The sequence below is a fragment of the Aspergillus fijiensis genome, assembly GCF_003184825.1.
Source record: "Aspergillus fijiensis CBS 313.89 unplaced genomic scaffold BO72scaffold_2, whole genome shotgun sequence".
Classification (NCBI taxonomy): domain Eukaryota; kingdom Fungi; phylum Ascomycota; class Eurotiomycetes; order Eurotiales; family Aspergillaceae; genus Aspergillus; species Aspergillus fijiensis.
Window position 1 is genome coordinate 321,439 of NW_024468978.1, and position 20,006 is coordinate 341,444.

Consider the following 20,006-nt stretch of genomic DNA (forward strand, 5'->3'; position numbering starts at 1 on the left):
TCATTGCGCATGCGCGAAGGCAATGGTCAAGACGATTGATTCTCTGTCCGCACGCGGAGATATCGAAGGCGACGAGTGTTCGAAATTGTGAGTCTTTGAACTGCAAGGGGTGCGGATCAGCTTTCGGTGCAGTTGAAATGGCTGGATCGAGGAAATTTGCTTCGATGAGATGCTCTTCAGCGTAGACCCTTCCTGGGAGGTATATGTGTATCTCACACCGTACAGTACAATCCACAGCAGGCAGTCATCTTGGCTGCATGTAGATGCTCGTCATCACGTGGAGGACTCCCTGGTATGTGCCTTGCCCAGGGATGGCGGAGAGCCGCGTCTGCTGCGTGTCTCATTACGAAAAAGGGGTGGCAGGGGGGGGGGGGTTGGTCTCGTTCTTGAAATCGTCATCTTGAACTTTCTGTGGCTGCACAACATGAAGGTAAAAACTGAGAACTGGGAGAAGTTGGAGGGGCTCGCTGTCGCTCGGGAGAGAAAAAATGCTATACAAACATGAACCGATATGATAATGGGACGGTTGGTCATTCTGCGGCCCCTTCCTATTACTGGACTAGCTATTCCACGTGATCAATTTACCACATTAATGATAGTATTATATCCACTCTCATCGAACACGTATTTATGACAGGGAACAGGTCTAATTATACATTCTGAGCGATCAAACTCCACCACTTGGTCGATCGAGCGAGAGATCATCAAGCGAGATCGTCAAAGAAACCATTATTGCTCGGCCCAGCTGCTCCTCCGTCTCAGCGCCTCGCCATACCTCCACAGAAACCACGGAATGGGACACCCGATGACCAGCGCCGTGAATGCCAGAACAGAATTCCCCCAACCATACCCCAGTGCGCGGTACATGGGCGGACTAAACAAGGGAAACCCGAAGCCCGTAAGCCCCCGCAGGATGTATACACCACCGTTGGCGCTGGCCGCGTAGACACTGTACGTCTCGAGGAGGTAGGCGTTGGTGCACTGGAAAATAATCGTGGCGCCCATTAAGGGCAGGGCAATGCCGAGATCTGGAAAGATCCAGTGTGTATGAGCCTCAGCTGTCCACCCGTAAATGAACAGACCGGCTGGGATGAGAAGGCTGGCAGGAATCATCAGCGGAAGGCGGAATTCAGGGTTACGCTTTTTGGAATTCTGGTCGGGAGTGTATTTCTCTTCCAAGCCGTCAGAACTGGCGGTGGGGGCAGGCGAATCCTGCTGTTGCTGCTGCTGCTGCTGCTGCTGTTGTTGTTGGCGCCGCTTTAGAAAACAGTAGATTTTATCGGCAACAACAGCACAGGTCTGTGCACCGAGAAGGTAGCCTATGCATGGGGCGAAATAGTTGAGACTGCCCCGGCTAGTGGACATGTGATATTGCGTGGTCCACAAAGTAGAGAAAGTCGAGAGAACAAGGTAGACCAGACCGTAGAGGTAACCATAATAAAGAGCTAATGCCTGAACAATTGGTTGAGTAAGAAGCAAGTGAATGGAGCGCAGGAGGGTGCGTTTGTAGAGGTGAACCAGGGTCTCATCGTCAGGCTTATTGGCGTCGTCCATGTCAAAGCGGGTGCGAAGCATTGCGTCTCTATGTTGCGGCGAAGACTGCAAATGATCTCTCTTGCGTCGAAGAAGAACCGGTGCATATGTCTCTTTGGATAGACAAGTCCCAATCAGGATGGTGACGCCCGCGAATATAGAAGTAGCATGGAACGCCCATCGCCAGCTCGTGTAGTCGGTGATATAGGCTCCGGCTATCGGGCCGAGACAGGATCCCAGAACCGGGCCCATGTTTAGAAGTGCAATGCTGAGACCGCGCTCCTCGGGACGGAAGCAGTCGCCTATTGTGCTTGATCCAACCTGGCTCACACTGTTAGTGTATGGATGCCCTGTCAAGATGGAAAGGAAAAAAGAGGAAATACCGCCAGAGTTGCGCTTGCACCAAGCCCGCTCAGCAATCGGAAAGCAAGCAATTGAGGAAAGCTTCGTGCAAATCCGCCAGCCACATTGAAGACAAGAAAGAATGCATTTCCTCCTTGTAGAACAGGTACACGCCCCACGAGCTCACTGAGGGGACCTAATAGCAGAGGCCCTATACTATAAGTGATCAAGAACAGTGACACTGCTAATGGGCTTGTAAACGTGGACGTGACATTCAAATCAGTCGAGATTGTGTCTATAGCTGGCGCAATGATTGTGGATGACAACGGCATCAGGAAAGTTGGGGGGATTAGAGTGAACAAGACAACCCATTTTCGAAAATTTGGCCATCTGTGCGGATGTTCGTCTGATTCAAAATCGATGATGACCGTAGACTGGCTGTGCTGCACGAGGGAATCTTGCAGCTCTTCCTCTTGAGCGACTCGGTAGGCTTTGTCCTCCATTGTGAAAATTAGATAAAAAGAGTGCGCTCATCGACCGAGCGCGAAAGAAGACATTTGACATACTTGTATCAATTGATCTGATTGGGAAATTCGAGCAGGAATAAACTGTGTTGCAGGATGAATCTGAAACCTCCAATGATGTACATTCTTGTGAAGCCACTTGCGTAAGCCCTTGAAACGACATGATGGTGTACAAGGAGCCCTTGCATGATCTTCGTCGAATGATAATATCGCGATCTGCAATTTGCATAGCCCCTGACAGGACCCGTAAGTAGGTCAGCATCGGTTTTATCGCCGAAATTATGAGGTCTACCGAATTGCCTGTCTTGGATGCCAGGGGGCCGCTCATGTCATTGATTCTCCTTAGACTGAGATTACAAAAGGAGAGACGAGATCCCTTTCATGGTGTGACTGAACTCCTTTGTTGAAGAGCATGGAGGTCATTATATTAGGCCTTCTCCTTAAGTTAGAAGAGACAGCATGTAACTAGTGGCTTCATGTCTTTGTAAGGAAATGTCTCGCTCCATTTTGAGCTCAACACTAACAGCAGATACATTCTCCCACCGGGCTATGACTGGAAGATGCAGCAATGATAGGGTCCTTTGATTTTTCGCCAAGCAGGTGATTATAGTCAGAGGCGATCTGCCTCTGTCGAAAGGGTCCAAAGGCAGTTTGAACCTGGCTTCTTGCGAATGATCTCACACTAAGGTGGAACGGAATACTGGATCCAAGTTGCATTTACCTTCTGGTGTTCATCAAATCACACTCGTTGAGCTCATGTATTATGGCATCGCCGATCCCAGTAGTGGTGATATCTTCACTCATCTGATTGGTAACTTAAGCTCAAGATTCAAGGTAGGTAGAGTTAACGATGAACTCAGTTATCTGCCGCGCTGGTGGCAAACAAGGATGGCTGCAGTCTTACCTAACCTCAACGAGCTAGCCGGCTCATCTTGAGGTTCGGCCCGGAATTAGCAGTGCATTTTACACTCAGCTGGCTAGTTCAAGGCAGTCGCAAAGCCATTCATGAGCCATTGATAGATGGAGGACGGGTTTCGGGCCACATGGGCAGCAGCCTGTGTCATTTATGGCCGATTTAGAGGATACGGGTATGAATGAGCATATGAATATCCTGCACTTGACAAGACAATCACGATGTTTTGTGCAATGTATTCTCCGCCATTAGCAACATTCGACATGCCATCAATTCTCTAAGAATGTAAAAAATGCAGAGACTACTCCACATGCTTGATCCATCTTTCGCCCGAGGCTGGCGGAGCAATGTAAGACAAGAAACACCAATCCTCCCCTGTATCATCAATGTTCATAACGCGCCACAAGCTGGCAGGGTATCAATACACGAACGCGCAAGGTTTCTCGAATACGCAGCAATCAGTGGGCGGAGCCAAGTGAGACGAATCAAGCAAAACAGGTAAAGGGAAAGGTATGATAGTGAGAGTGCAGGTATGGGCCAAAACACACAAAGGAGACGTCAAAAAGAGTGCAATCCAGACGAGTCAAGCAAAGTGTAGGATGTATATGATGAAAAAAATGAAAATGCAGCTGATTATGTTGACCGCAGGCTGGCCAACCAGCGCTAGTTCCTAGGGGCCAGAATCGGGACGATGAGCATCGTTGATAGGTTCCTCCTGCTTGTCACTCTCGTCGTTCTTCTCAACCTCCGAGCTCGGTGCATTCTGCTCCTCTTCTGCCTCGTGGTCGTCGTCCTCAGAAGCAGAATTCTTTTCTTGAAGAAAGGTCCCCTGCGTGGCTGCAATTTCCTCCGCAGGGTTTTCCTGACTTTCTGTGTCGGACTTCATTTCAGCATCTTCCTCAGGCTGCTCAGCCGATTCCGCTTGCGCTGCCGCTGCTTCAGCTTCAGCTTTTGCTAACTCGGCTGCGCGCGCCTGTTGTCTCTCCCAGACCTCCTTGCGAATACGTTCATCCTTAGCGCGACGAAGTCTTTCAGCCTCTTCCACGCCTCCACTCTTCTTCAGCTTGCCCTCCTCAACAAATGCACCGAGTTCTTTTTGGAACTTGCCAACTCGACGAGTCTCAAGCTCTTTCTGGCGAGCCTTCTCTGCCCTCTCAATCGCTTCTAACCGAGATTCATGGTTGGGTTGCAGAGCACGCACCTCTCCAAGAACGCTGTCCTTGGCTTTCACCGGGTCGACTGCCGGATCAATCACCACATTGCGCGAAGTATGACGCAGCGCAGGACCACCGGTAGCATTCTGCATCGCTTGCTGCTTAGTCGCCTGTTCAACAAGGGCAAAAGTCTGAGCAGCTTTTTCCAAATCGTCTTGAAGATCAGCTGCGAGATCTTCTTGCATAGTGAGCTGATCCCGTTCCTCGCAAACCAGCTGAAGTTCCTTCTCCCAGATTTTCGTCCACACAGGCTTCTCCCGCTTGAGGAATTCTTGCATCTTCTTGATTTCCTTGGTAACGGCACTGATGTCCTTGCTGACAGTCTCGAGTTGCCTTGGAAGGGGACGAACACCACGGCTCACCACATCCTTGCGAAGATCCTCAACGAGATCCTGAAGATCGTCTACCCGGGCCACGAGGCGTTCGGATTCTTCAGCGAGCTCCTTCTTGCCAGCATCCACGCGCATACGACCAGCATCGCCTTCATAGGATGGCACAGAAACATCTGCAGCGACAGTCTTCAGGCTGCCTGCCTTGGTACGAATCGCATTCATGGAGCTGGCAATGTCGGAAGAGAAGTTGGAATACGTTTGGCGCACAACGGCGAGATCGCGTCTCAAGCTCTGAAGTTCTGCAAGTTGGCTGTCGCTTCCTGTGATAGGGCCCTTACGGCTGTCAGCGAGATTCGAGGTGGCTAGGCCAGGCGCGGGAGGTGCGGCGGCTAAGCGAGCCATTTCTTTCGCCGCCTCCAGCTGGCGCTCCGAAACACGCTGCATCATGCTCTCTTGACCTTCAAGAGCACCCTTGACGCCTTCAATCAAACGACGAACTCCACCAAACTCATCATCGAAATGCTTCTTGACTTCATCCAGAATGTCAACATTGAGCACCAAAACAGATCGGTCCTTAACGTCACTCAGATCTTCCAGTTCGTGGCGTACGCCAGAAACGGGATCCTGGATATAAATCTCCGGTAGATCGACTCCATTGTTGTGAGTATTCCAGGCAAACTTCTCGATGAAAGCCAACTGAAGGCGCCCAATGGTCAGGCCAGAATAGCCTTCGGGAAGGACAAATTTCTTGATTTTGCTCCTGTATTGCAGAAACAAGGTGAGCTCCTTGCCTGGAGTTTGCTGTTCTGGAGAATATTGAGACGATTGCGGCGGGGTGGCGGTAGTGGCAGACGGCGGGCGTCGCTCTGATTTGGGCGTGCCAGGTAGAGCTGGTCCTGTCGGTTCCTTTGTCGGCTCAAATGCCTCGGCGAGGGCTGGTTCATCTGGAGGTTGAGGGAGTTCTGGCTGTCGTCCGGTCACGGAAGAATCTGCTATGTCGTCCTCGGGGCGTACCGGAGCCGTGTCTTTGGTGGTTGCAGCGGCTTCCACGGGTGACTGTGCGCGAGCTTCTGCGTGGGACTTTGGGCGCTCCTCTTCGATACTGGGTACCTTCGAAGGTGTCTGCGCCGCGGCGCCTTTGAGGTCCGTCAGCCGGTTAGTCGATCGTTGTCGTCCATGAACAGATCCACGCAAGCGCACAGCATTGAGAGATTCACGCACGTCCCGACCACGGTTTGGAATGGGAGAATTTTGAGACGGAAGTACGGGAACTCCATTTGATGAGCCGCCCAAGTGCTTTTGTATCTGATACGCAGAAAATCGTCGAGACGCACGGCGCTCCAATTCACCGCTTCTCTGCAAAGCACCCAGTGCATCGTCCTGCTTTGGAGGAGGGGGCGGTGCGGGGTACGAGGCCGTAGTGGATGAAACCACGGGAGCCTTCGAGGGTGTTGCACTATCTGTGTGAGAGGATTGAGACAAGATACTCTGTGTCTCTCTTCTGGAGGCCTCGCGTTCGGAAAAGCTTGAGCCTCGCGCATCCGCTCCTATAGTTGATGATGTTCGCGCCGTGGCATCCTCCGCAGAGCCATTGCTTCCGTAGCGACGGGTTGATCGCTTCGGGGAGGTCACCGTAGACGCAGTTTCCTCATAAGCCTGGTTCATGGCCGCCTGTGTAGCTGCAGCACTTCCAGTACTTGCCTGTCGACCGGGCAAAGGTCTACTTTCCTCCTTTTGCTGCCGAGACCGTAAACGAGCTTGCTTCTTTTTGAGGCCATGTAGGAGATTGATGATGATGTCACGAATGCGGGGGAGGTAGCGATCGAGGGCTTGTGGAGATGCATCTTGACTAAGGGTATCTTCAAGGATGGTGCGGAGGAGGTCTGGTACAGGGCCAAGATCTGAGGTGTCGACTCCGATAGCGTTAAATGCGCGACAAGCCAGATTGAATTCGTAGCCCAACCGCACGTAGACATCGGAGACCTCGTTCTCCGATGCCTGTCGCCGGGACCATTGTGTCAAGGTTTCGAGCAGTTGTTTCGTGGCCACTAACAGATGCGTGACACTTTTCTCAATTTGGTTGATCTGTCTTTCGGGCTGACGGGGATCATCAGCACCACGAGGTCAGACCGGAACATTTGTGGAGCAACAATAAGGGGCGGTGACCAGCAGCGGCGCGACTTACCACTACAGTTTTCGAGGAGGACTGAGAACGTGTTGAGCTAGACGAGCTGCGGGGCGCAGAAGCCATAGTGGACTCGACACTGCTTCCTGAACCGGAGGGAAAATGCTGGCCGGAGGGACTTCGCTGCTGGGAGCGAGAGGTGCTGGAGGTGGACTGCATGAGTGCAGCAGACAAGGAAGCTCCGAGGAGGCTCTGTTCAGGGCCAGCAGTGGTTAAGCCGGGAAATGTGCCGGTTTAAGTGCAACGAGCAGACGCAGGGAGCAAGGAAACGGGGAAGAGGACCCGAAAACTGTCTCAGAGGATTCGTGTAAGGGGAACGAGCGGAAAGACGGTCGGAAGTCGAATTTGGGAAACGAGACCCAAAAGAGGCCGTACAAAAAGAGAAACAGGGAGAGGGGTCGAGAAAAGGAGGGAGAGGAGGCAGGATACGAGTGGAGAACGAGTGTCTAAGGCAGGATAGATAAGTATAGCCAAGGAACCAGCCTCTTTCTCACAAGATGAGGGGTCCGGTGGTAGTTAGTAGGTGGTGGGAAGTTAGTGGTGATTTGAGGTGGTGGTGGTGGTGGTGGTGGTGAATTTAGGTAGCACAGGCTAGTTCTAATAGGTACCGTAGTCGGGGGAGACGGACTTAGGAGTGGATTAATTAGTTAGTGCTCAGTCTAACTTAACAGTCTAATGAGGTGTTAGCCAGGCTGTAACTAGAGTGTAGATCTGACAGTTAGTTAGTCTAGTTGCCAGTGTGCTGTTGTTGTCTTTCAAGTTGTCTTTCTTGGGCACCAAATCAAGTTCCACACTTCACGACTTCAGCCCCCAAAATCCAAGTCAGTCAGTCAATCTCATCAATGATTGTCCAGTCGCTACGGCAAGTGCGCTGGTTAGCGCCGGGACTTTGTGCCTCAGGCATTAAGTCCCCACTGCCCGATAGGCTCTCAGGTCACCTGCTCCACCAGCCTCCGGGATTTACCAGGCGCATTGCAGCAGCCCTGAGCTTCCCTTCCACCCCCACAGCTCAGCTGTGCTGATAAGGTCATTGAACAGGGTCTAGGATTGGCGTGTGGATAACTTTCTTTACGTATATATCATCAGTGTACCGCTTGCTCTTCATGCTGCCATATGAATGAACACCGCAGTATCACAGCATCTCCTTTCCACCTACTACACCGACCCGTGGGTGGAAAACACGAGCTTAGACATACCATGCAGTCAAGTGCACTTCTGTGTCATATTCACTATTGAGTCCCATCCGAGCCTTTAGCTTCGGGAACAGAATTTGTATCTTCTTCAAGTTTCAACCCTCTGCGAGGCCTATCACTTGCTGCAATCGCCGATAAGTTAGTCAGTCGATGCCACTGCCTACCTAGGACGTACTTTCACTCTGCAAGCCTGACCAAACTTTGGAAGAGTTTCACCCTTGTCTGTTTCAACCTTTCTTACGTAAAGAGCCTGTACCTATTTTTAAACTCAACACAAGCCATACCTGAGTGCACCATAATCACTACTATATCAAAACTCCGGCTGGGTCTCACTCGACTGGTAGACATCTAGATTCTGGTCATAATTCACTGCGCACAACTCGTGACTTGTTTGCCGTCGGATGGTCTGACTTGACAGGATGTCGCATCGCCTACATGACTACTTCCAGTTGTCACCGTCTCTCAGTGAGGGTGGGAGGCACCTAGTAGTCCACGGTTCGTTCCCGCTACCCCAACGGAAAGTGCTAACTAATTGGTCTACGGTGCTGTGTGATCTGTTTTGCAGCTCTGAAGCTCTCACACACCGATGTTCGAATGGCTAAATAGCACAAATGCTGTTTTCTCTGGGGATTCGGGTCAACATGGGATACCACCACTCATCAAATCAAGCGCCAGTCTACAGTCAGATGAAGGTCCGGTTTCGAGACTAGGGATTGACTCGTATGCGGATTGAACTGTCCTGTTGTGAGATTTGTCGGATGCGTTGGCCGTACGGTTAACCCTTGCTCGGGGACATCACCAGTAAAGACCCTTCAAGTCACAACTTCTTCTGCGGAGATGAGAGCCGCCAACGCGGCTGCTGTTCAGCCGCGCTGACAGCACAGAGATCAGATGAAGCGTCTTGAAGGACGTGGACTCAGAATGAAGAGGTCCTAAGCAGCAAGGGGTCATTCCAGATCTCGGGGCTACTGGTCCGGCCAACATGTCCGTAATTGGTATAATTGTATAATTAGTATACATAGTATTCCAACCTCCAGTGACGGTGGATCAAATGTGCTCGGGTGGATTATGACAGGCCGCAAGGGCCGAGTCCATTGGTGTTGGGGATTGGAGATTGGCAAACCGACGGAGGGAAAGGCATACCTTAGGCAAGTGGAGTGAGGCGACATGGTGCGTCTCAGTAGCGAGGTGGAACAGATGCACACACACAGACGCATGTGCATCTCTGCATTCTGATTCCCTGGAGCGGACGCATAAAAGGAGAATCACTTTCTTTGTATCGTTTCTTGATAGGTAAGCAAAAGATGGGCAGAAGACAGAAGTTATCTAGAATACGATTCTGCTTACTGCTAATTTATACTGGTTTCTACACTATGTAATAGATGAAGGGAAAAGGTTGAGGATGAAGCATGACGGCACCACCAACACATTTGATTTAGATTGTGTACAGTACATCCAGTACAGTAACTTAGTAAAGTATTGCGTACAGTGGAATCCATTCCGACCCAACCAATCTTCATTAGACAAGGTAATCATCATTGTAATGGGGATGAGAACAGTAGGGGCAGCAGCACGAAGAATAATGTTAAGGTAATGGAAATGAGCATGGTGTCTTCCCCACCTACGCTTTTGCACCAACCAAGGGTCTCTGATGTCCACCCGGAATCACGGACAAGCTTAACTAACCCCGACCTTACCGTAATAATGTGGTTATGGTTAGTGCAGTGCAAACCACCCGTACCCGTTCCAGTTCCAGTTCCAGCTCCAGTTCCATCACCACACCTCTTTCTCTCTCTCTCTCTCTCTCTCTCTCTGTCTCTCTAATCTTGACGCCGACCTCTTCTGGCTTCTCTCCTCCCCTCCACACCCTCCCGCGCCCGCCTCCCCTCCCCCCCAAAATATTATTGATCTCTCCTTCCTTCCCTCTTACTATCAATCCCCTCTGGTTGACAACTTAACCTCTCCTGACGACGTCTGTCTTGATCAAAGACGTTGTCTATTATTTTCTTTCTCTTTCTGTTATCTTCCTCCTCTGAACGTCTGTTCTTCCTCGTCTTATCTCTCCCCCCTAGTTTCTCTATTCTTTCTTCATTTCAATTCCACCCCTCTCGTCAACTGTCGGTGGAATTCCAATTGGAGGTCCCGTGACTTGTCGCTGGCTCGCCTGGTCTGCTCTACGTCCTCTTCTTTCCACCCCCGCGCTCCTCTATCCTTTGCTTCTTCCTCCCACTCCATACCTCTATCGCCGTCCGTCTGGCACTGTTCGCGCAGGCGGTGTGTTACTGGCTTCGTGCCTTCCCGTCCCTCCAGTTTGCGACTTTACGTCGTGCGCCGACGTAGAGCTCTATCGTCACTTGGCGATCCAGCCAGATGGCTTCAACTGTCAACTCCGTGCCGGCCGCAAATAATGCATCCGGCAATGCCGTCAATGCGCAGAATCCCAGCGCTCGCCCTACACTGAGATCCAGCGCCAGTACCAAGGCGTCTGATGGAAACCGGCGTCAATCTGGTAGTCCGTTCGACGGTGGACAGAGGTATGTTTTGTTGTCCCGCTCATTGCTACCTGTTGCTTGCGGCCCTTTCCTCCGACCGACTCACCTCATTGCACCCTATTCACCGCTGGTCTTCTCCTATTCCCTTCTTGACTTCATGGCTCCTCCTAGAGAGCCTGAGTCCATGGACACTTGTCTCAATTGACGTTTCCTTGTCCCGCCTGTGCCTTTTTACGTCACCTTGCCCTTGGATACTCCAAAAATCATGTCTGCTCGCTCTATCGTCAAATACAGCGCAGGAACTCTACTGTTCTTCATGACATAGGTCTAGACACATACTAACTAACAATTGTCCTCTCAGACGCAGTAACTCCCAGAAGGCTTGGTCACAAGGAAACCCAATCACTCAGCGATCTTCATATGCGCAGCAAAACGGCAGCATGCCCCAAAAGCAGCCAGCCTCGTCTAGAAATCCTTCCAAAGAATCTAACACGCCTGATAACCATGCACATGATCGCCTTGTGTTCTTGCTCACCAGCTTTATCGTAAGCTTCATCCAGCCACGATGGTCGTTGTAATTACAGCTCAGAAGCTAACAACTATTAGGGGCTAACTGCGACTGTCACAAGTAAAACTGGAGAGAAATACACCGGAGTCTTTTCGTCTGCATCTCTAGAGCCCAACGAATCTTCGTTCCTTCTGAAGATGGTCCAACGACCTAACAAGCAGGAACAGCACAGAGCGAATGGAGTGAGCGAGGCTTCTAGCCCATTCATGGGATCTGCACCGGATCACAGCATGTCTTTTGATGTCAAAGATATAGTCGACATCTCAGTGTCCGATGTTTCCACCACTGACGTTCTTGCCAAGGCTCCGAACGGTACGTTTCTAGCCCCCGCGTCGTCTTCATATACTGACAACTTCTCAGGTGCCTCCGTAGGCTTTAAGACTGATACTGACATCTCCGGCAACCTCGCAATTCGTGAGCGGACCTTGAAGCGCTGGGAGCCAGCAGCAGACACAGATGTGGATTTGTCCCTAGACGGCGCAAATGCTTCGTCCGGATGGGATCAATTCGAAGCGAACGCAAGACTTTTTGGCGCTACTAGTAGCTACGACGAGAATATTTACACGACCAGGATTGATCGCTCGGATCCTGCTTATAAGCTGAAGGAAGCAGAGGCTGCTCGGATCGCCCGCGAGATTGAAGGCACAAATACGGACAATGTCCATGTCCGTGAAGAGCGAGGTTTGGCGTCTGCGGATGACGGGGATGAAGAAGAGAAATACAGCGGTGTGCGCCGTGATGAAAAGGATTTCCCGCCCCTTATCTCTGGACAGCCAAACAAGTATACCCCACCAGCCAGGAGGCAGAATGCCGCTCAATCCGCTGCTCTCCCCGCATCTGCAGCCCCTGCCCGGTCGACCCCCACCGTTCCGAAGGATGCTGCCACTGCGACGCCGAAGGAGACTGCTCCGGTCCAGGCCCAATCTACGCCATCCAGGGTCGCTCCAGCTCCCGCTCCCGTTGTTGAAGCGGAAAAGAAACCCGCGGCATCCAAACCGCAACCGGGCCCTGCCCTGCCCGCTGCAAGTAATGCTACTGCCAACGTTGAAGTTGAGGTGTTGGATTCTTTCCGTCGATTCGCCGATAATGAAAAAGCGAAGATGCAGGAACGTCGCCGTAACCAAGCCTCATACGACCGCACCATTAAACTCAACGAATTGATGAAGTTCTCTAAAAACTTCAAACTAGCTACCCCTGTTCCCAAAGACCTAGTGCCGATTCTTGCCAAAGATCCCCACAAACAGGAAGAGATCATCCAGCGAGCCCAGCAACATGCCGAGGAGAAAACAGCAACGAAAGCATCCCCAGAATCCACAGAACCGAAGCCAGTGACCCGCGCTCCTGCGGCTACTACCGCTCCCCCTCTGGCCCAGACCGACCGTTCCAACATCTCGCGCGGTCGCCAAATGTTCCCCCCAACCGGCCCCAATGGTGCCCCCGCGGGGCGACTACCCCAGCAGAACATGCATGCGGGCCGTCAAGCCACAGGAATGCTTGGCCACCGTCTAGCTGACAATCTGCAGCAGAGGAAGGGAGTTGCAACGGGAGCGATTCCTGCACCCTTGCCCATCAACGAGGTTCGCAGCCCGCCAAGTGGCCCTGCTGGTGATCACCCTACCGTCACCAGCCCGACCAAGGCGCAGACTCCGACTTCAGCGGTCTCAAGTAAATTCAATGTGAGAGCTATGGAGTTCAAGCCGAACCCTGCAGCGAGCACGTTCACACCCGGCACCTCAAACATCTCATCTTCATTTGCTCGTGGACGCTCTGTCTCGCGGGCCACTAGCCCGTCCGCTTTCTTTGGTGCAAAGAAGCCACGCCCAATCTCAGAGCGACCCTCTCTTAACGAACAGTTCAATCCTATCAAGCGCATGAAGAAGGAAAGCACAGAAAAGAGTGACAAAGACTACACGTTCAATGGTGGCATACCCCCTGCCTATAAAACACTGCCCACCTGGGATGTGCCTGCCGGCAACGAAGAGAAGACATATCTACAGATGTTCAAGCCCCCTGCCTCTGTGCCGGCTATCTCCCCCCAGAACCGTTCTGCGTCAAACTCGTCGATTCCACATCAACCACAGATGCCCTTCCAGTATCCGCAGTCCTCCCAGGGTATGCCCCCGACAACTGGCCCTCCTCACGGCCCTCATCTTCATCCCCAGCAGCATCATGGTTCGGGTCCACCCCATTTCGATGATCCCCATCGTATGCAGTTGTCAGCGTCAACATCTCAAATATTCCCTTCTCCTCGTCTCCAGCATGGTTATCCTTCTCCTATGGCACCCCATGCTCAATTGGCGTTCGGACAGCCTATGCCACAGTTCTACGTCAACCAGGGCGGCCCGCAACCCGCTCATATGAGACACTATCCTGGCACTCCTCAATTCGTGAACCCACAATCTGGCATGGGTGCACCCATGATGATTCAGCAACCGTCCAGTGGGCCTTACATGGGCGTTCCTCAAGGTGTGGCTCCCTACACACCTCAGATGCAGATGTATTCGCCCAATCCTGGCCATGCTTATCCTCAACATGCACCACCTCCCCAGCCCCATAGTGGTTATCCTAGCCCTAGCCGCGGTGCCCCAATGATGATGCACCAGAATTCTCAACAGGGCCAGCCCCCACAGCCCGTCATGTTTATGTCTCCCGGACAGCATGGACAGCCAGTGCACCATTCCCAGCAGCCAGGACACAGTATGTAATCGCCCAGCACGCTCTTCCAGTCACAGGCATGCTAACATTCGGCTGGCAGTGCCTCCGGTTCGAGGAAATTATCCCCAGCAGCAGCAAACCCATTTCCAGTCTAGTCCTCACCAAGTGCATCATTACCCTCCTCACCAACACCGAACCCCCAGTACCGGCTATAATCAGATGCCTCAAGGTCCACCTCAGGTGCCTGCTCAGCCTTCACAGGCTGCCTCGTCTGGTGCTCAACCCCAGGAAGCTGCAGACGAAGTGAAATGAATCTCTTCTTGATTTTGCAAGACCCTGAATCGCAGGCTTGGCAACCTATCGGGAGGGCTGTGTTGACCCTCGATGGGCATTACTCGACTCCACTTAGCCGTGAACAAGATCAACTCACAGTTGGCGACTCCACCTCCGTGCCGACCCACACCTCAGTGTTTCTCGAATCTATCAGTACCATGTTACCTTCGCGCCTAGCTCTTCGCTTATTGAAGACGCATATAGTTCCAGGCGAGCGGATTGCTATTACATTTTGGTGCGTTCATCTTTGGTCCTGGATCTCCGTGTGCGGCCCAGACTAATTGCAGTAGACGACTCGTCAGTCTTATATTGAGTCCCTCGGCCGCGCCAGGCTCGAGTGCCCGAGAGATTTGCCAGAGAATCGGCTACAGGGTGAACGATAGCGGTTCTCTCGGGATGGTGTGGGGAGAGCCATGAGCGTGGGGCAGACCGTGGCCATCCTACACGGACCTACACGTAGGTTGTTGGAAGTGATCTTGGATCCGACCATACCATTTATGAGGAACTGTTCAAGTCATTGCTTAATGGCAATGGTGTTCTGGGGGGTCTACTTCGTTTTCTCATTTTTGTCTGCTTATTAGGTTTCAGTTACCATTTTTTCGCGCGAGGGATGGAAGATTGGACAAGTGCATGTGGAAGAATGCGGTGGCATGAAGGATGATTTGTCAGTGGAAGCTATTGATGATGTAGTTCGGCACGAGCATGATGGAAGGGGGCTGAGGTCATAACGGGGAAGAGGTTTGCATGGAAGACACGGATATGAAGGAAGAGAGGGAGAAATCTGAGGGGTGATTTGCTATTAACTTCAAAAACAATGGAACTTTCAATCTGATTAGCCAATAGTCTATGTCAGTAAGCTGCGCGTGTTGCGCCGCAGCACACCACAGAACAATGACAGATATAAGGGGAATGTGCAATCTCCTCAGGTCTTTTCAGTTTATAAATTCGGTCGTCATTCAATCCACCTCGACCAACCGACACCATCAACTACCACTACCACCGCAGTACTTCCATCCTTTCCGCCCATGATCCATAGCCTCCCCATTCATCCCAACGAACCTCACAAACCACCAAGTCCCCAGAGTGCCTCGATTCCACAGCAAACCACATATACCAAGCCCCATGAGAACCCACGGCCACCCTTCAACACACCCCAATCCCCGCTCCCCAACCTCCTTCCCCATATACCACATACTATGTACCATACGGCATACAGTAGAAGTATCCCCCGAACCCCATCCCACCCCATAACCCCACCATTCCCGCCCTTCTCTTCCTCTCACACCGCACCCATTCACATCACAGCAGTTACTACCGAATCCCACAAACCTCACACTTTTCCACCCCCCTCTCCCAAGTTTCCCCGGGGTTATCGCCGTCAGAACTCACGTCCCCAATCGTTCATGAGTCAGACGAGATACAACGGGATCAAAGGGGATTAGGGCTATAAAAGAGACGAGGCAAATGTCCGCCGCAGCCTTATAGTTTCTGAGAAAAGTTCCTCATGGAAAGTGAAGCGGAACCAGAAACCCCAAATTGCGGCGTGTTTTGCTATACACATGTCCTGTTTTTTTTTCCAAGAAGGACCAGAGGTTTTGTATGGGTTTTGACAAGCCCTTGGTTCTTTTGAGGGGTTGGAAGGACATGGGTCTGCTTTTTTGTGTTGTGAAGGGCAAAGGGAGAGAGGTAGGGAGGAGGGAGGAGATGCCGGGGGGGGGGGGAGAGGGGTTGGGGAATGAGGAAGAAGGAGGACGATGTGGGGTGATATCAGAAAGGCTATGGGGAGGTTTGGGGTGGGTGGGATTCGTAGGTATCGTGTGGATCTGGTGGTGGGAAGTTCGTGGGATGGCATGGAGGAGGGTGAGGTGGGTAGTCGAGGAGAGAAGTCACTCGGCGCGGTGGTGGTTTGGTGTGGTAGATTGGGGTGTGGTTGTTCGTGGCGGACGGCGCGGTCTGACCTTTTACCAGGTTCGCATCATTGGAGATCTTGATTTGAGGGGGATCGTGGTGGTGAGGCAAGGGGAAGCCGGGGGGGGAGAGGGTAACTGGCGTAGGGTTCATTTTGGTAGGAGGATATCGAGGATATCAGGATGAAGATGATGGTAAATAGACATGGTAAAGTGAGTGGTTAGAAAGGTTACCAGTGGGATGAGATGAGAAAAAAAAAAGGACACTAGATCAGCAGGCACAAGAGATAATCGTAATGGGCGAGGACACTGTTCATTATCAGCATCATGAAAAGGTCGAGTCCATCATCTGGACTGTAAACAAAGGAGGGTATCAGACGCGATGGGAGGAAAGGAAGGGAAGGGAAGATGAAGATGGAATGACGAAGCTCGAGCTGAGCGGGCGGAAGAAAGAATTCAGGCACTGGGCCTCCGGGCGCTAAGCCTGATTCGGGGCGGGGCAGTTCAAGCTCCGCCTTCAACTTGGCCGAGTCCCGCGGATCATCTTATGTATGATTATTATTGATTGAGTGTCATCTCCCCCTCTCCTCCTCCGCCTATACCAACACCTCATTGTCAATTTGGGGGCCGCAAACATTGCTCGCCTTTGGAACATACTTTAAACTGCGCTTGTTGTCTGCTACACGCTTCCTACATTCTACCCGATATTCGAACAACTGTTGCGACCGGTGCTGCTTGAGACCAGCTAGCGGCCAATCCCCTATCACCCACACTCCCCATTTGCGACGATGGATTTCCTCAAATCTGCTGTCGCATCTGCCATCGCCAAAGGCAGCTCCTTTCCTTACTCCCTCGGAGACAGAGTTGATATTGCTGACTCCATTTGGGCTCTTCATAATGCTACGAAACGGGTATGAAGCTTCATGTACTTTCTCGTGGGGTCGCATTGACACTGAGAGCTAATGCGAAACGTGCTGCCACGAATAGGACGACGGGTCACCGTGTAGTGTGTTTACATTCGATATCGCCGCAAACAAGTCTCGGTTACCGCTCGCCAAAAATGCAGTGCGAAAGTCACGAACATTAAGACATCCCGGCGTGATCAAGGTCCTGGACACGATTGAGGTAATGCGCGGCTTTGCACATGGCACTTCCTGCTGAGGGCAACGACTCTAATTGATTGCAGACGGACGCCAATCTTTACATCGTTACCGAGCGTGTTGTACCTCTGTCCTGGCACGTGAAGCGGAGAAGCCTGAGCGAGGAGACGGCCAAATGGGGGCTGTACGCCGTCGCAGTATGTGCTTGCTGTCCTGAATATAGATGACGACTGCCACAATAATTAACACTGGTCTCAGTCCACTCTGAAGTTCATCAACGCCGATGCGTCGTCCGTCCATGGTGCCGTCAGAGCCTCGTCGGTGTTCACGAGTGAAAGTGGCGAATGGAAGCTGGGAGGGTTTGACATTTTAAGTTCAATGAATGAGGAGGACGCCGTTATATACGTAAGACACTCTGCCAAAGTGTTGGACATAGAGGAGTGCTGACCTCTTGAACAGACATATGCCAGTTTTCTACCGGACGCGGCTCGATACACACCTCCGGAAGTCGTTAAGGGGGGCTGGGATATCATCAAGCGCCACCCGCTCACAGCCATTGACTCATTCGGATTGGGAATACTAATCTATGAAGTCTTCAATGGCAGCTTCACAGGTGGTGACCAGGTCGGCAAGACGACCAACATACCACCTAGTATGCACCAGAGCTATAAACGGCTATGCACAGCCAGCCCTAAGCTGCGGCTGAGTCCCGCTCATTTTGTCGAGCAGGGAAAGAAGAGCGGCGGGTTTTTCCAGACACCGCTCATCCGCTTATGCGACGATATAGAAAGTCTGGGCCTGAAAAGCGATGTTGAGCGGGAAGAATTCGTGAAGTATGTCTCTGCTCCAAATCTAAAGAATCGAACTAATGCTAAGTGGTATAGTGAGCTCGATTCCCTGTCGGAGGACTTCCCTGAGGAGTTCTTCAAGATGAAGGTGCTTCCGGAACTTCTGAAGTCCGTCGAATTCGGCGGAGGCGGCCCGAAAGTGCTCAGTGCGGTTCTAAAGATCGGTTCTAAGCTGTCATCGGAGGAGTTCAACGCGAAGCTTACCCCAGTGATTGTTCGACTATTTGGCAACCCTGATCGGGCTCTGCGGGTCTGTCTGCTGGACCATCTACCGATGATGATTGATAATTTACCCCAAAGGGTTGTCAATGATAAGATCTTTCCTCAGATTGTAGGTCAATCGCCGCTTTGCTTGCTTGTCCCTGCTAACACTACCATACTAGACCTCCGGCTTCACGGATGCGGCACCCGTGGTCCGCGAGCAGACAGTCAAGGCAGTCTTGCCAATTATCAACAAACTCAACGACCGCACTATCAATGGTGACTTATTGAAATATCTGGCGCGGACTGCGAATGATGAACAGCCCGGAATTCGTACAAATACAACTATCTGCTTGGGCAAAATAGCAAAGAATCTTGGACAGGGTGTAAGTGCGATTCGGAGCTCTGCTGATTTCCTTTGCTGACAGTGGGTAGTCACGATCCAAAGTTCTCATCGCAGCTTTCTCAAGATCCCTTCGAGACCCGTTTGTACACGCGCGCAGTGCTGGTTTACTCGCGTTAGGCGCAACGATGGAATTCTTCTCGGAAGAGGATTGTGCGGGCAAAGTGCTGCCCGCCATTTGCCCTTCTTTACTGGATAAAGAGAAGTATGCGCTATTCTCATTAAAACATGCATAGGGCTGGGGCTAATGCAATAACATTAGGATGGTGCGAGACCAGGCAAATAAGACCCTGGACCTTTACCTTCAGCGTATCCGAAAGTTTAGCAGCACCATGGCCGACACGGTGCTTCCATCCACAACCAGTCCCGAACCCGCCAAAGACACCGCTCGCATCGGAACAAGCAACGACAAATCGTGGGCGGGATGGGCCATTTCGTCTTTCACAAATAAGCTTACGGCGGCCAATGGCGAAATTGAGCCCACCGCAAATGTTGCCAAGCCTGCCGAGCCAGAGCCTGTGCGCTCTGCGTCAGTGCCTCGTCCGACTCGGTCATCGCCACTTGTCCCTAAGGATACAGCGCGCCCCGCGGGTCATTCCCTAAACCGATCCGTGTCTGAGCAGCCACCAATGGTGGCCAAGGAGGAAGAACCTGAGGATGTGTACGACGCTTGGGGCGCGGTAGACGATGAGGACGAGGGGAGTGCGCTTAAGGAAGAGGATCCGTTCGAAGTAGCCGCAAGCAGCACCCCTTCCGTACCGGCTCCAGCGCCCAAGGCAGCCGCAGTACCATACGATGATGGCGGGGAGCCGGACTTTGCAGGCTGGCTTGCGGCACAGTCGAAGGTCAAGAAGCCGTTGCCTAAGGGCTTGAACAAAACTAGCTCTGCGACTGTTTCACGTACATCGAGTCGTGGCAGTGTGGCTCAATCGAGGACGGCTGCACCTGCTAAGAAGATCGATACCAAACCCAAAGATGAGGATGAGGATGACGGATGGGGTGATGCATGGGATTGAGATTTCAAGATTTTTTTTTTCTATTGCACATAGGCATGGCGTTGGGAGCAGGACGGAGTAAACATATGGCTGTCTGGTCGCAACAAATAGTGCTGCGGATATCTCGATACCTTATTAGATCAGGATTGGAATATAATACTAGATATATCAGAGATGGTATTCCCGACAAAAACTTTATGTCCTGTACTATAACTATACGGACAGGCATAAGACATAGCCTGTAGATATACTCAACATGAAACCACTA

The 20,006-nt window shown here is 51.8% G+C and overlaps 6 protein-coding genes across 6 annotated transcripts; 2 read left to right on the top strand and 4 right to left on the bottom strand.

Moving 5' to 3' along the window:
* Positions 1–662: 662 nt before the first annotated feature.
* BO72DRAFT_474073 (MFS transporter) lies at positions 663–2,448 on the bottom strand. The gene is made up of 2 exons (XM_040947237.1): positions 1,917–2,448; positions 663–1,854 (listed from the first exon to the last, which is right to left on the bottom strand). Exons 1-2 carry the CDS (start codon positions 2,376–2,378, stop codon positions 730–732), a joined length of 1,587 nt encoding a protein of 528 aa, XP_040806370.1. The 5' UTR covers positions 2,379–2,448; the 3' UTR covers positions 663–729.
* A 100-nt stretch (positions 2,449–2,548) lies between these two features.
* Positions 2,549–3,226, bottom strand: BO72DRAFT_443811 (uncharacterized protein). Its single transcript, XM_040943666.1, has one exon. The coding sequence runs from the start codon at positions 3,114–3,116 to the stop codon at positions 2,919–2,921; it is 198 nt and encodes a 65-aa protein (XP_040806371.1). The 5' UTR covers positions 3,117–3,226; the 3' UTR covers positions 2,549–2,918.
* Positions 3,227–3,898: 672 nt separating this feature from the next.
* On the bottom strand, positions 3,899–7,109 carry BO72DRAFT_508291 (formin-mediated actin nucleation enhancer; the record flags this gene model as incomplete). The annotated part of the gene is made up of 2 exons (XM_040949291.1): positions 3,899–6,955; positions 7,044–7,109. 2 exons carry the CDS (start codon positions 7,107–7,109, stop codon positions 3,983–3,985), a joined length of 3,039 nt encoding a protein of 1,012 aa, XP_040806372.1. The 3' UTR covers positions 3,899–3,982.
* A 3,291-nt stretch (positions 7,110–10,400) lies between these two features.
* BO72DRAFT_88847 (putative PAB1 binding protein (Pbp1)) lies at positions 10,401–14,426 on the top strand. Its single transcript, XM_040950791.1, has 5 exons — positions 10,401–10,770; positions 11,090–11,273; positions 11,335–11,608; positions 11,657–13,993; positions 14,052–14,426. The coding sequence occupies exons 1-5, from the start codon at positions 10,607–10,609 to the stop codon at positions 14,261–14,263; spliced, it is 3,171 nt and encodes a 1,056-aa protein (XP_040806373.1). The 5' UTR covers positions 10,401–10,606; the 3' UTR covers positions 14,264–14,426.
* Positions 14,427–15,993: 1,567 nt separating this feature from the next.
* BO72DRAFT_443814 (uncharacterized protein) lies at positions 15,994–16,561 on the bottom strand. The gene has a single exon (XM_040943667.1). It carries the CDS (start codon positions 16,343–16,345, stop codon positions 16,061–16,063), a length of 285 nt encoding a protein of 94 aa, XP_040806374.1. The 5' UTR covers positions 16,346–16,561; the 3' UTR covers positions 15,994–16,060.
* Positions 16,562–16,765: 204 nt separating this feature from the next.
* Positions 16,766–19,871, top strand: BO72DRAFT_443815 (COPI-interacting protein CEX1). Its single transcript, XM_040943668.1, has 9 exons — positions 16,766–17,102; positions 17,179–17,316; positions 17,378–17,488; positions 17,550–17,696; positions 17,751–18,124; positions 18,176–18,470; positions 18,523–18,726; positions 18,776–18,948; positions 19,006–19,871. Exons 1-9 carry the CDS (start codon positions 16,980–16,982, stop codon positions 19,757–19,759), a joined length of 2,319 nt encoding a protein of 772 aa, XP_040806375.1. The 5' UTR covers positions 16,766–16,979; the 3' UTR covers positions 19,760–19,871.
* Positions 19,872–20,006: the final 135 nt, after the last annotated feature.

What these genes read in the sequence shown, in the direction of transcription:
- BO72DRAFT_88847 (XM_040950791.1), top strand. Translation starts at nt 10,607, where the DNA reads ATGGCTTCAACTGTCAACTCCGTGCCGGCCGCAAATAATGCATCCGGC. An exon ending in CCGTTCGACGGTGGACAGAG is followed by an intron (nt 10,771 to 11,089) that starts GTATGTTTTGTT and finishes TTGTCCTCTCAG; the next exon opens with ACGCAGTAACTCCCAGAAGG. An exon ending in TCTTGCCAAGGCTCCGAACG is followed by an intron (nt 11,609 to 11,656) that starts GTACGTTTCTAG and finishes ACAACTTCTCAG; the next exon opens with GTGCCTCCGTAGGCTTTAAG.
- BO72DRAFT_474073 (XM_040947237.1), bottom strand. Translation starts at nt 2,378, where the DNA reads ATGGAGGACAAAGCCTACCGAGTCGCTCAAGAGGAAGAGCTGCAAGAT. An exon ending in GTGCAAGCGCAACTCTGGCG is followed by an intron (nt 1,855 to 1,916) that starts GTATTTCCTCTT and finishes AGTGTGAGCCAG; the next exon opens with GTTGGATCAAGCACAATAGG.
- BO72DRAFT_443815 (XM_040943668.1), top strand. Translation starts at nt 16,980, where the DNA reads ATGGATTTCCTCAAATCTGCTGTCGCATCTGCCATCGCCAAAGGCAGC. An exon ending in AGGTCCTGGACACGATTGAG is followed by an intron (nt 17,317 to 17,377) that starts GTAATGCGCGGC and finishes AATTGATTGCAG; the next exon opens with ACGGACGCCAATCTTTACAT. An exon ending in TCTTTACTGGATAAAGAGAA is followed by an intron (nt 18,949 to 19,005) that starts GTATGCGCTATT and finishes CAATAACATTAG; the next exon opens with GATGGTGCGAGACCAGGCAA.
- BO72DRAFT_443811 (XM_040943666.1), bottom strand. Translation starts at nt 3,116, where the DNA reads ATGCAACTTGGATCCAGTATTCCGTTCCACCTTAGTGTGAGATCATTC.
- BO72DRAFT_443814 (XM_040943667.1), bottom strand. Translation starts at nt 16,345, where the DNA reads ATGAACCCTACGCCAGTTACCCTCTCCCCCCCCGGCTTCCCCTTGCCT.